Genomic DNA, 14,889 nt, shown 5'->3' on the forward strand with positions numbered 1-14,889 from the left:
GGGGTCTGTGCTGAGTGTGGAAACTGCTTAAGATTCTCTCTCTCCCTCCCTCTTCCCCTCTCCCCAAATCATACTCTCTCTCTCTCTCAAATTAAAAAAAAAAAAAAAACAAGTTTATGTAACCCAATCTAAAGTAAAGAAAGAGAAATGTTTGAATGCCAGAAATGGAATGGTAACTCCAAGTGGGGGTGTTAAGAAGAAGCTAAAGCTCTAGCAGAATGTAGGCGCATCAGAACCTATGTGCTAGGAGCCAGGAGCTCAGATTTTAACTTTCAGTATTTAGTAAGTCTAAAACTTGTAAATGAATCCTTTGTGTACATTCAGGAGCCCAGAAGTCCACTTTGGCCATGAAGCATGGAATAAAAAAAAAGTATAAATGCTTCCACCATCTCATCCAACACTCTTAGTTGGTAAAAGAGCCATCAATGAGAAAATGGTTCTAAACTTCTGGAACATGAAGATGTCAGGTTCTACCACTCCTTAAGTTTAGGAATATTAAGATGATGAAATAAAATGGAAAGCAGTGAAAGTCCTAGAGTTGCCACAAGACAAACATAAAATGTACTGTAGGCACGGTTTCCCCGTCCAGGACTTCTCAGGTACATATAGGAATCATCACAAACATTATCTTGACTGAAAATGAGTTCAAAATCAAAAATAAATAGCCATAAAATGGCTAAAGAACATCACGGAGGAGAGGCATGAGGGAGAGTCAGCTGATACAAGAAATGGGAGATTTAGCAATAAGGAATTATAGGTAAATCTGAAATGAATTAATTACTATAGTAAAAACGCTAAAAGAGTTAAAAGGAGTTATTGATGCCATCAAAATTACTTGAAAAAGAACCAAGTAGAACTTCCAGAAGTTAAAATAAAGTCATCAAAACATAAAATTCAATTGTCATGTTGAATGTGTTAATATACAATGCAAGAGAAATTAGTTAACGGTTAAACTTGTATGTAGAAAGGATTCAGAATGCAGCATAAAGGGACAAAAAATATGAAAGGAAATTTTATAGAAATGGGGGATGGATTGAGCAGACTACATATATATTTATTAGAAACTTCATAAACAGAGATGAGCTATAATGTAAGCAAAGCAATATTTGAAGAGGTATTCATGGAAGATTTTCCAGAATTGAAGGATATGCATATTCCAAATGAAGGACTACACCAAATCCCAAAAAAGACACATAAAAAGAAATCCACCCTCAGATACATCATAGTGAAGTTGCGGAATGTCATGGAGGAACATCTTAAACACTAACCAAATGTGAAGACAGATGATCCACCAAAGTTATGACATTTAGAATGACAGCTGTGACAGACGCCAGAGCTAGTGGGGTAGTGTCTTCAAAATGCTGTGAGATAATAACTATTCACCGAAAATAATGTGTCCAGAACTCTTGTCGAAGAATGAGAACAAAATAGAAACATTTTCAGACAAAGTCAAGACAATAAGGTCTGAAAGAACGACCACAGCATTTACTTCCATAAGAAGGAAACCAAATCCAGACAGAGTGAAATTCAGGAACCAAGGCTGAAGAAACAATATTAGCCTCCTATTTACTGGAAAACAATTTTAAAAACTAAATTGTTTTCTTTTCCAAAGCATGAAAACTTTCCTTTGTATATGAAGATACTTTAAGTGAACATCTGTTATTTGTGTCGATTTGCTGGAAACAAATATAAATATCCAACAATGCTAGTATGTTTAAGCAAATTTGGAGTATATGCAGAGACTGAAATATTATGTCATCTTGAAGAATTTTTAATGTCTCGTGATAGTGCTTATGTTAAGATGTTAAGGAGAAGTAACACAAAACATCATGCTATTATATGAGCTGCATAAGAAAACATAGGAAAAATATTGTAAGGCAATGTATGAAAAATGTTCAAATCATTTTCTGGTGGCATAATGATACTTTTCCTTTTACCTTATTCTTTTCAAAATTCTACAATGGACATGTGTTCTTTAATAATAAAAGAACTTCAAAAAACTTAAAAATATGGATTTTTTGTGAAATTATGAAGTTCACTAAATAAACACCATGTTTCTAATTTTTCAGGCAAACCTGTCCTCCCCATCCTCTACAGTATCCGAGAGTCAGCTGGTATGTATCCTCTTATTAAGTCATGGACCTACTTTCGAAAATTCTGATTTCTCAAGACAGATTTTTCTGGGTGAAAGTGAACAGAATACATTTACTGCATATATTTGTTTGCCTGTCTAACAAAATTTTACTGATGCTTTACTGTAGTTGCATGGTGGTTGTTTTGTAGCTTACCAACATATATAAAAACCATACATAGACCTTATTTGCCAGGAACTTGCATCTTAGTAGTTTAGAGAGGGAGAGCGCTTACTTCCTGATAGGACAGAGGCAAAAAGCATTCAAGGACAGGTCATGTTTGATGATGTAGGGCAGGTTCTGGACTTCAAGAAATGAGAAATGGGATATTTCAGACAGGAAGGTTAGCATGTAAATGGTGTAGATCAGTAATGAGCAGGAGAAATATGTGAACCACAATGGCAAGCCACAAATATAATTTAAAATTTTCTAGTAGCCACATTAAAAGAGTAAAAAGTAAAACACAGACCACATTTATTTCAATAATGTATTTTATTTAGTGATAGGCAAATACCATTTCACCAAATAATCAGTATAAATGAGATATTTTATATTCCTTTTTGGGGGCTAAGTCTTTGAAATATGCTATGTATTTCACATGTACAGCACATCTCAATTTGGAGTAACCACATTTCATTGGCTTAACAAAGGGCTACTGTGTTAGTACTGATCTAAACTCTAGAATCTGTTATTTATAGATACAAATTTGATTACATAGAATTACTTTTCATCATAGGGTTTTGTATTTTCTATTCTTTTACAGTGGTTAGCAAATTGAAACCATGAAGTAAGTTGCCTAGACATTACTAAAGATTTCTTTATATCTTTTAATCTTTATTATTTATAATTATGAATTCCTGAACAATAGGCACCTTCAGTAGAATTGCAAAAGTTGCTAGTAAAGCAGTATGAGATACTAAGAAGGCAAAATCACTGTTTAATACTGATTTTTCCCCTTTTTAAGCAATTGTTTTTGTGTTCTACATCCATAGCCAACAACAAGTCATCTTGTCATTGTTATGCCAAAATGATATTATTTTCATTTGTAATACTGAAAACCCATAAAAAGTATAGTTTGACTCTTAAAAATAGCCTGATTAAACAAACTGCTTGGGTATATTCATGTTTATGCATATGGTGTATATATGGGGTGTGTTTGGATGTGTATGTGTGTGTCCGTGTATTAATAGTGTCCATTAGTTTAGAAGAGTGGCTGGCAGCATAGTATAGGTGAAAGCATGCTAGAATGGGGGCCAGAAGAACCATCTTTTATTCCTTCTCTGGCACTAGCTACTGGGCTGACAGTGGATAAGTCACAAATCTGAAATCTAGTCCTCAGTTTCCTAAATGAGCAACAAGGGCATTCTATTACCTACTTTCCAAACCCTTCCAGCACTGTGAGTCTATGATTACTAACAGTGTGATGTGAAGGAGTTGCCATGGAAACAAGCATTGAAATAACATAATAAAGTTGAATGGTTTCCCAGTTTATATATGGAAATATTACCACAGCTATTTTAATATTTGAAATAATGATATACTTGTTTCTTGAGATAAATGAGTGAAATATATATATACATATACACACATACACATATATCTCAGTTCTTGGCTTAATATTATAAGAAACTATTTCAAAGAGGCAAATATATATAATGACTTCATAAAAAGAGACACATAAAAACAACTCACTGTAAATGTAATAAATAAACCGTTTCTTGCCTAATAAAATAATTCTGTGAATTTTAAGTTTGTGTTCTTTAGGGAGAAAAATACAAAGCACTACTTTGACTGACTTTAATGATAATTTCTTTGCATTTGCTTTAGACTCTTTCTCTAAAGAGTTCAATGAATTTCTTAACCAAGTTTTAAATTAAATTTTAATCCCCCAATTCCCTTGAGATATAGGTTGGTTTGTGAAGGGATTATTATCAAGCAAGCTTATCACACACAAAAAGGAACATCTGGATTGATATAATCATTCAATTTAATCACTTTGACTTCTATTTCATGATACTAACCCTGTGTTTCATTACTTGGGGACGGAATAGGATAAAAATAATTGTATGCAAGGAATGCCATATGACATTTGTTTCTTTAGGGATTTATGATATTTTTGCTCTTAAGTAATATATGAATGAAATTATAAGTTTTCATTTTTATGAATGAATTTCCAATATTTGCCATCTCAAACCCTCTTTAGTATTAGCTTCTAAATAATTTGAGTGAGAATGCCTTTGGAAAACAAAACTACACACACACACACACACACACACGTATATGTGCATTTGTTTATAGCATCACACATATAGGTACCATATAATAGGTAATTTGATATTATACATTGCTTTTTATAAAATATGTGTGTGTGTATGTAGCACATAAAAACAAAATTTTGGGGAACATATGATAGATTATAGTTAAATTATGTAAGTAAATATGTTTTATATAAAATAAGCCATTAGTTAAAATTATTTTAGTCCTATTTTAGGGAAAAATATAATAAATTGGTTGATGTGAAAATATACGAGAAATCACTGTGGTGATACAAGCTTAATACAGAAACCATTTTGCTTTTGAGATTTGGCATTTTCAGGATATGCAAATTTTTTATACTTTTTTCTTTTAACTTGGCTACCTAGTTGTTTGTTTACACTGCAATTGTGCCAATTCAACATTTGAAAGAAAAAAAGAAATGACCATGTCCCTGTGTCCCTTATTCTTAAGATATTTCCATTGTTTACTCTGGAAGCCAAACTATTTAGTATTCGGCTCAAGAGAATGGAATGGATATGGAAAAAGTTCACCAACTGTGCCTCAGTTTCTCTTCTTCTGTTAAACAGCATCACAGTGCATGAAAACAGGAAAGGGGCTTAGAGATGAGGGTGTTGGAAACACCCATCTATAAAACGGGAGGTTGGAATAACTACTCTGTCAACCCACAGGGGGACGGCAAGGCTCATGTATCATATGTGAGGTTGCTAATATAGCCTGGTACCTATGAGAGGTGTTATTATTGCACACATGACCTCTGAAGTATTATCTCAGAGATAATATTTTTTATGGATAAAGAAATAGAGGCCCACACAGAGTTTAAATGGATTATCTCATATCACAGTGACAGTGACCATTTTTGTTCTGGGTGACTTTCAAACAAATCATTATGAATTTTAGATAATTAAAAAAGAATAAGGAAAGGTTGATGAAGGAGTTGGGAAATTTGGCCTCCACAGAAGTATGAAATTCACTGGGCACTTCCAGTGTGGGCCCTGTTCTAGCATTTTCCCATAGCCTGAAAAGATATGATCACTTATGAAAGAGGAGGAGACTGGGTGGGGTCAATTTGGATGTGGATATTTCACACCTGTAAGTAGACTACTCCTAGCATAATAATGGGAGCAAAAGGAAAGGAGATATAGCATACAAAGCTTTGCTAATTCCTGAGCTGAGTCCTCACAATATTAACAGAGGCCAGTGGGGCCTTTTCTTTGGATGAGAAAATAGTTTAGGTCCTCCAGGATGGGTAGGACACTGGCCTCCCTTGGTGGTAGCTAGGGAAGCTTGGTTTAGAAGACATTTGGCTTTTGATTTTGATATTTAATGCCATTACCAAATGTTCATTGTTGCCCAAGATGAATACTGAATCTGGAGAGTACAAAACAATAGTTTAAAAAAATGAGCCACATGGCTATATACAGGTAAAAGCAAAATGCTGCTTACTGGAACATTATAAAGAAGAGTGCTTAAGCTTTCAGATACTTTGTTCCCAGTTCTGAATGCCAGCTGATGTGTCCTGCTTTAGTGGTGCATGAGTCATTGTTCTGAGGGCCCTTGAGGTCACTGTTGTTCAGAAAATGCAGCCCTGAAAGCTTTTGTGTAGAACTGATGTCTTCTTCAAGCTGAAAGGAGGTTTGTCCTTGACCAGTTTTCCTTGACACAACACACTTAAGTGCTACAGCATTTATCATCTACACCTCTTACATTTTGAGTCATGCTATTGTCTTTTCTTCAACCATTGGAATACTTCAACCCAGCCAATCTGTGTTGTTGTACACATTCCATCAAATGTTTCTTGAGCTAGGGGATGTGGTTTATAGTAACTGGAGTCCTATGTATGTTTTTATTTTTTTTTAAATATTTTAGGTAGGTACTTTGCTGGATGGTGTAGATCATTTAGAATCAATACTTTATGTTATAAATGCAAAAAGAAGAGGAAAGTTTTTCCCTTTCAAATTTATTTTATGGTGTTTTTTTTTCTTGACAAAATTCTGTCATGAACATTATCCTGTTAGATTCTCGCAATTGGCAGGAATTGTTATTCCGTTATTCTGATGAAAAAAAACTGAAGTCCACATATCTACAGTTGTGTGTCAGTAGTCCCATAGCTAATGGGTGCTATGAAAATCTTTCTTTTTCCCTCAGTCTTGGAAATTTTGCTCTGCACTATAGTGTTTTGAAATATGGGATATTTATTCAAGGGGTAGAAAAGGCTTAATTGTTTGCTTCAAGCATATAATATTATTTATCTTAAAAGAATGAAAGCTAATCAACATTTATTAATTGAACGAGTGAACCAGCTAAATCATTTAGATAATATTGCTTTTGTCAACAGTTTTGACTGGTAGTATGTTTTTGAGTTTCTATGAGCTGGTTGCCACAGAAATTCCAAAATATATGCATATGTATAAAACACTGGGGACTAAAGACAAGACGGAAGCAAATGGGTAAAAGAAACACTGTGGTACTTTCACTAGCTCTTTGGATCCATCAAATTAGTAGAATTTCTAGCCAGTTCACAGAGTTTGCTATATGCTGTGTTTATTACGTTCTTGCTTTTTATTGTACATTTTATTTCTTCTAAAAGATAAAAATAGACCCGTAAGAATGGAGACCCTGTTCTTTATTTCTGTTCTTCCCTCATTACACCACTGCAGGGCTTAATACTGTCATCAAAGGCAATTAAACACAGTCCAATAGTTGAAGTTACTAATTTAAGAAGAAGCTTGCTCTAAGAAGCCATTATTTTAAAATATTAATAATGGATTCTCCAGGTCAGTGCTGGCAGCTAATTTTCAACTCTGGTCTCCAGCCAGAGGCAGTACCAACTTGTTGTCCTAGAATTATGATTTCAAGTTCCAAAGGACAGAAATAATGTTTATTTTCACGGTGCCCTGGAGTAGCAATGTTCCAGCATAAGTGTACACTTGATGAGTTATAAAGACAAATTAACAGCAGGCTCAGACCAGTGTCCCATGGGCTGTTAAAACCTTTCACAGGCCCCAGGAACTCTACATACTCTGGACTTTTTCCCCCTCAAAATTAGCAGTAGGTTTAAATGTGTTCTCCTTACTTCTACCCCACCCTCAAATTCTTCAAAAGAGCCGATATCTTTCTCTTTTGGTATTAAAACTTTTATCGGTATCGCTATAAGCAAACGGGAGGAACAACAACAATTGTTTTAAATGGAGAAGTTGAAAATCTTGTAAAGTTCCCAAAGAAGTGATCTCTGGCTTTGACTTCTCATATCCATCAGAGATGGGAACTTCAGCCTCTACTCTTAACTCTGACGGTGGAACTCCTCAATCCACTTCCCTTCTTCCGGTCCTCTATTGGTGAAAGACCATATGGATCTTCTAGCCTGAGGATTTCTCTCTTCCTGAGTTATACTGAAATCAAAAAGTCAATCCAGAAAAAGTAATGGGAGACCCCAAGCTGACAGTCAGCACCCCTTGAGGCCTTCATATGGGATAATAGCCAGCATCCTGAGCTCTTTCTGGCTGTCAATTAATTTATTCATTTTTCAAGTAATGATTTAGCTCCTTCTAGGTTCCAGGCACAGTTCTAGGTGTTGGAGATACAACAGTGAACAAAGTAATCATCTCTGTCCTCATAAAGCTTACATTCTAGTGAAGAAAGCAAAACAATAGACACATAAACAAATGTCATATTACAATAAGTTCTATGGAAAAAAATTAATAATAGTAAGGGAGGGAAGGGGAAATTGGCATTCCAGGGAGAAAAGAGTTCTGGAAAAAGCAAAGAGCCCAAGTGTAAACTCCCTGGGGGGAGAGTATCATAGTGTCTGTGCTAGAGTGGGGAGAGTGGTGGGGACGTGAGAGGGATCACAGCAGCAGATAAGATTGGGAAGAGAGAGGCTAGTGGGGCATAGGAAAGATTAGGTCATATAGCACTTGGTAGGCATTACCTTACAGGCATGGCAAGGGTTTTGGCTTTCACTCTACATGAGAAAGTGAGGCATTAGAGAGCTTGGAGAGGAGTCAAGTGACACGACTTGACTCATAGTGTGATTATTTGGTGACTTACTCAACTGAGTTGTCAGCCCTCTGAGAACAAGAGTTATACACACTATACTTCCTGACATAGATTAGGTCGCAATTGGCAAAATGGCTCCAGAGAACGTCTGATAGATGTGTGCTTCAGAGATCCAAAACAATGGTTATTTTGTCTTTGAGGTGCTTCAAAAATGTCTTATATTCAGTGTAGATCAGTTCTCTCTCAGTAGGTTCATCATAAAGGATTGAAATTTTCCATTTAGAGAAATTTCTCGTTATTCTTTCTGTTCCTTTTTTGTTAACTATGGGAGTCATTGCCTGTTTTCATTTCTCCACTTAGGCTGGTAAGGAAATTATGGAGTTGCTTTTCCTGGCATCATAAGAATAACAGTTACATGTATTAGTCATGAGTCTAGCTGGATCTATGGATTCTATTTAGAGAAAAATGAAAGAAGGGCCACTTTGGTCTTGTTTAGTTGCTGGCAATGACAATCTTACAGTAGCTCACCTTAACAGACTCTTCCAACTTGATTAATGTAATTACCTTTGTTTTTGTTTGGACACAAACTTATGCCAGAATTAGAGAACAAAAGTCTACTTGAAGTCTAAAGATATCAGGGGGCTATATGCAAGGATGCAATGTAGATTAGAAATCAATAAAAGACATTCTCCTCTAAAGGCTTTCTTTTAGTCTGGAGGCAAAGCTCAAAGTTAAGCAGGTGTCTCTGGGATGGCAGACCAAGGAAGATCTATCTTTAGGTGGGTTGCACAACATTTTAGTGGAATGAGTTCTAGTTGAGGGCACATGAATCACCTAGAGATTTTGTTAAAATGAAGATTATGATTCAGTAGTTCTGGGGTAGGGCCTGAGATCCCACACTTCTAACAGGTTCCCAAGTGATGCAGATGCTGCTGGTTTACATACCCCATCTTGAGTGGCACAGTGTTAGCAGAACTCTTATTTGGATAGATCCATTAGTTTACTTTGTGTTGACAATTTAATCTTCAACAGATACAGATTACATAAGCATTTGACATTGAGGAACCAGCAGACAAGAAGTGCAGAGAAGAAATTAACTAATATTCCAAGAGATCCTTACCTTGCCAGCAACAGCACTGGTTGCTTTATTTAGGCTATTTTATAGATGTTCTAAAAGGCACCTTGAGACAGTTGTTTGGGTGATGGATTTGCATATGCAGAGACAAGACTTATGTAAAAACTCTATGTGGTATGATGACGGAGAGGACAGGAATGTAAATAATAAATGTGCCATTACTCATTATTAAAGGACCTACTCATGGATGATTATAATCCTTTAGCTGAAAGTCCAGACAGGGAAAAGATGGAGAAGGTACCTTGAACAGCTTTTTCAAGGTCATACAGTCTATGAACACTATTGCAAAAATTAAAGTCTATAAGCTTGATGCCCTCCTCCTGGCAATATCATGCTGTTTTCTGTGAGTATATTTTTAACCAAGTCCAGAGAGAGACATCAGTACAAATTTTATGTCTTGGCCATGCAAACTACAGAGTGCTTTAGTAAATTCAATTTGGTATGGTGTGTGTGTGTGTGTGTGTGTGTGTGTGTGTGTTGTGTGTGTGGGGGGGGGTGAAAGGAGGATGTATGAATGTGTATATTGAATAAGAAAACATCATATCCTACAGTATTTTAGGAATGGTCTTTTGGCAGGAACTTTTTTATATGCCATATTTAAAGAAAGAAAAACTGGATTTAGTAAGACTAGTGAAAAGAAAGGTAAAATGACATCAAATTAAGTAATAGTGGCCAAAGCCAAGTATGTGTCAATGGACAGTAGAAATAAAACAGAAGCAATGAATTTAAAAGAAATCAAAAATTTAAAAATATTGGAACTTTGTTATTGATTGGACAGAAGAAATTATGGAGGTGGGTATTTAAAAATGATTTTAAGTCTCTGTCTATGCTGTTTCTCCATATGTTTCTGTCTTACAGTAGGCATAGGAGTAATTAAAATCATGGGTTTGATGATTAGATCTGACCTGGATTTAAATCTGACTTCTTCACATATTAACTGCATGACTTTGGCATGTAACTTATTTTCTCTAAGTCTCTCACAGGGTTGTTTGTAGGGAATTGATGAGATAATCTATCTAAAATACTGAATATAGAGCCTGATCACATATATAGGTAAGATATAGAATCTGGATATATGGGAGAATGATGGTGTCATTATCTGCAATGAGTCTTCAAGGATTTTGATATTGATTTCAAAGCATGTGAAATGGTATGAGCAAGGTGTAGAGGCTGTCATGAATATGACTTGTCCATGTACTATGATTTATGGATAGTGCATGAGGTTCAGAATTGGACCACCAGTGTTCAATTTCCAACTTGACCATAGTGACCAAATACTGATCTCTGGGTGAGGAGGATATGGTTAAAATTTATAGAATGGGAAATGTGAACAATGTCCAAGGCAAACTATGTCTAGTTTTATGCTCAGAGTTGGCTTCCATCTCTATAAAATACTACTGAGTGACACCAAGTTAAGATGCAGGAGAAAAAACAGGACTGAGGAAAGAAGTGACAAATACAGTGTAAGAATCAGGACAACTCTACCAAGGCCAAGTAGGCAAACTAGAATGAGGAAGCCTCAGACTTCAGGGACACAGAGTCCAAGAAAAGAGCATGTGGGACATCCAATAGAGTAGAGGAAATAGGGAAATAATTATTGTCAAATTATCAGACAACCATCAAATTCAGGAAATTCATAGGAACTAAGGAGCATAAAGGCTGGTAAGGAAACATATATGAAACATGGGTGATGATTCTGATACTAAAGCTACTTGCTATCTAGAGGAGTCTCTTTTTTGGTCTCACCCTGGAGGTTGATGATCCCAAGAGAGAAGATCTGAGTGAAAGTCTCCAGGCTAGGATAACCCAGATTATCAGCCTGCCAGCAATACAAGGGTCAGGGTCTCTGGCAGAGGGATTCTCTTAGCATATCAAGTGAATTTGGTGACATTTCTCCTCTCTGCCTTCATCTTTTTGCCTACTCCCACCAAGCTTAGCTCCTAAAGCTCCATGTTGGTTTTAGAACCTGGTGGGCCCCGAGTACTAAAGTTGTTGCATTGATTTCCTACCTCACAAAGGAGCAGAAGAGAAGGAGAAGGTAGAGTAGGAGAAGGAAGGGGAAATAAAACAGGGAGTCAAGTGAAAAAGAGAGACAAGAAATCTGGACAACTTAGGATCATGACCCAAATATCAGGTGTCTCCCTCATTATAGGTGGTTATAGAAATCAGTAGCTGCTGAGGCTTTGTTCTTATGCTGAGTTTACTGCAAGGATACTGCTCTCATACATATACTCCACTGTGCGACTTCATGCATAATTGGATGTTACTTGCTCATTTTTTTCCCTCTTGAGAGAAATCAGAGTTTCTTAAGTGGGAAATATTTCTCAGCCTGGGGAAGATAGAGACTCTTCTCACTCTGTACTTCCCTAGTTGACATAAATATGAAAGGCAACTGGGAAAATATCGATTGAAAAAGTATTGCAGAGTGGCATTTATTCAAGCCTCAAAATGTATCAGGTGGTTTATAGAGCAGAGAGATAGACATAGTCCCTTAAGGCTTAAATTGTGAGCATCAGTGTTGATTGAGGAGAGCTAATTTACTATATTCAGAAAGGAAATGGTGTTGAGAAGAATGATTACGGCAAAATGCTCAGCCAGAGAAAGTGTCACAACTTTTTATTGAATTGTTGTTTGGGATGTTTTTGTAAATTTATCAATCATTTTGTGACATTTTACAGTGTAACAAGGTTTTGGTGTTTGTGAAACATCATTCTGAAATTGCCCCAAAGTAGATTTCTCTGTCTCTCTCATCAAACTGACATTGCGTACAAGTTTATGAATCTTGAATGACTAGTCTAGCTAAAACTCTTTTGGTTGCAAGTTACAGAAGTAAATTTGAGTTTTAAAAAGTAGAAAATCTTGTGTTAAAAAAAGGAAAGTCTCAGGGAGCCTCAGGACAAGAAATTCAGCTGGGCCCCAGGAATGTTTTAGAATTCAGTTCTGGAAAGCCCCCTAGTGTCTCTTCTCTCTAGGCTCCATGCACTTTGCTCTCTTTCTTGATCTCATCTGATATGCTTTTTATGGCAGATTAAGTCTTTCTTATAGTTCCCAAATTGACATATTATAATTTCAACCTTCCCAAGAAATTTCAGAATGGTCTATTCCTTTTTCACATTCTTAGAAGAGAAAATCTGGTTTCACCTCCCTAGCCTTTTAGGTCAGAAGGCCATCCCTGGTTTCATTATACATAAAATGAACATAGTTTCCAGGGACCCAGCTCTGTGGATGTTGGGGCATGGGGGGTAGTTTCCAGAAAAATAAATTGTTAAAGGCTTTGAGACTGTGCCAAATTCATCTCTCCTTACCAGAATGAGAATGCTGCCTGGTGCTAAGGACATTCTCCATAAATATTTGTCAGATGAAATATTTATTGGCTGAATGAACTGGTGAGGATATAGGAACACATTTGGCTAGATAAATGAGGAAGGTTTTTGCATTTTGAATGTCATGATAATAGATCTTTATGAGTTCATTGATGTAATGGTTAACTTTAAAGTTATTTTAGTTAAAATCATTTGATTTCTAAGCTGATCTATGTATCGGTAAAATCATTTTAAAATTTAAAAATTATAATTTTTTGTGAGAACATTTGAATAACTTAACAATATACATATTCATTCATTTTAATGGTATTTATTTCTTTGTTTGTCAAAATGTTATTTGACATTCATGAAGACTAAGCCTGGAGTGATTCGCCCAGTACCTGTAAAATCCAAAATATTACTGAAAAAAGAGGAGGAAATTTATGAACCCAACCCTTTCAGTAAATACCTGGAAGATGATAGCGACTTCTTTTCTGAGCAGGTGAGCATACATAAGACAAAGTCTTTGATATTTTGACAAATAACTGTATAAGTAATGGAGATGCCTCTTGAGTATAGTATATGCAAGAAAATGTTCATTTGATTGGAGTATCCTTAGTAATAAGAAAAGTTCTAATTTTTGCATAATAAAAAGAAATTCATATATTCCTAGGATGATATCTTGAAGTATTTCAAATTAAAAAAAAAAGTTTTTTCTACCTACTGCTGGCATTGTTTTGGGAACCACTCTCCATAAAAAAAAGGCATCATGAAGTCATTGGTTGGATGGGTCATAGAGGTGTTGCATTCTTATTTCTAAATTCCTGCATCTTTTTTTAAGAGCTGCAATATTTGATATTTAGCAAAGGATCTATTGTACAGATGCATAGTAACACAGTAGAGATGATACGAACCCCTAGATTGAGCAGTAATAGGGGATAGGAGTTTAATATATTTTAAGGCTTTTTTGGTCATTTGGTTTATATGTAAAAAAGGTATATTGTCTTCCTCTTATATATCTTATATGTTGGAGGAGGTATAATGGAAGATTTTTGATGGTAGTTTGTAAGCTATTAGGGAAACATATGAAAATACACATTTATGTAGTATAAAAGTCCATAAATTATTTCAGAGAGAAACTCTGCATCTTTATTTATCCTATTAAAATGCAACAAATAGGCATGGGTTGTATATTTTATATCTCAAATACCATTCTATGGATAAGCAGTGGAAGCAATATAGAAACCTTTCCCCATACAACCAAGGAATGTAAAAACACTACCCTTGGTAATGTGTAATAAAATATACTTATGAAAGAATATAAGGTGATATACTCCTTTTAAATTTCACTTTGGAAATGATAATTAAGAATATTCTTGAAATATTTGTGAATCATAAGGAATATCTTATCTTCCACATACGAGCTCTATAACATCTCTCTAGCCGTCAGTTTCTTCATGTATAACATGAGGCATTCAGATCAGGTACTTTTTAAAGATCCTTCAAATTAAAAAATCTGGGTTTCTTAAAATCTAAGATTAACACTGATTGGGTCAGAGGTCCCTGAGTAGCCTTATAAAAATTCACCATAAATTGTTATACTTTTTAATTATAAAATGGAGGTGATATTTCCTGTTTATTTATATGTATTTTGTAAAGACTGATATGATTTGATAATTAAACATTTTAGAAGGCACTAATATCATTGAATATGATAATTAAAGGCAGTTATTTTCATTATATAGAATAAAATGTAGTAGTCAATTTAAATTAGAGAAATCTTATTGATATAAATAGGATTGTTATCACTAATTCTACATGTAACAGAAATGAAAATTCATCATTAACAAAAACACTTGTTAAATATCTATTGCTTGCATGACACAAATATGTTAGAGGCTTAATGTGACATTTTAGACAGTATGGGATCATTATAAAAAGTATAAAAAATAATGTAGTCAAATGACAAAAATGCCAACAGTTAAAATAAACTTCACATATTATCCATGTAACTTACATTCTTCAAAATACCATCTAATGCTGTAAA

The 14,889-nt window shown here is 35.1% G+C and overlaps 1 protein-coding gene across 9 annotated transcripts in view; it reads left to right on the plus strand.

The window, feature by feature from the left end:
- MLIP (muscular LMNA interacting protein) overlaps positions 1–14,889 on the plus strand; it is a 247,344-nt gene that overhangs the window by 184,120 nt on the left and 48,335 nt on the right. For 8 of the 9 annotated variants that reach the window (XM_049653825.1, XM_049653823.1, XM_049653827.1 and 5 more), the window contains 2 exons: positions 2,070–2,114; positions 13,216–13,344. In XM_049653825.1, coding sequence (XP_049509782.1) covers positions 2,070–2,114; positions 13,216–13,344 — 174 coding nt within the window. The remainder of the gene's footprint in view (positions 1–2,069; positions 2,115–13,215; positions 13,345–14,889) is intronic. The other variant, XM_049653831.1, reaches the window with a different exon arrangement.

This window comes from Panthera uncia, assembly GCF_023721935.1.
Source record: "Panthera uncia isolate 11264 chromosome B2 unlocalized genomic scaffold, Puncia_PCG_1.0 HiC_scaffold_24, whole genome shotgun sequence".
In the NCBI taxonomy this organism is placed as follows: domain Eukaryota; kingdom Metazoa; phylum Chordata; class Mammalia; order Carnivora; family Felidae; genus Panthera; species Panthera uncia.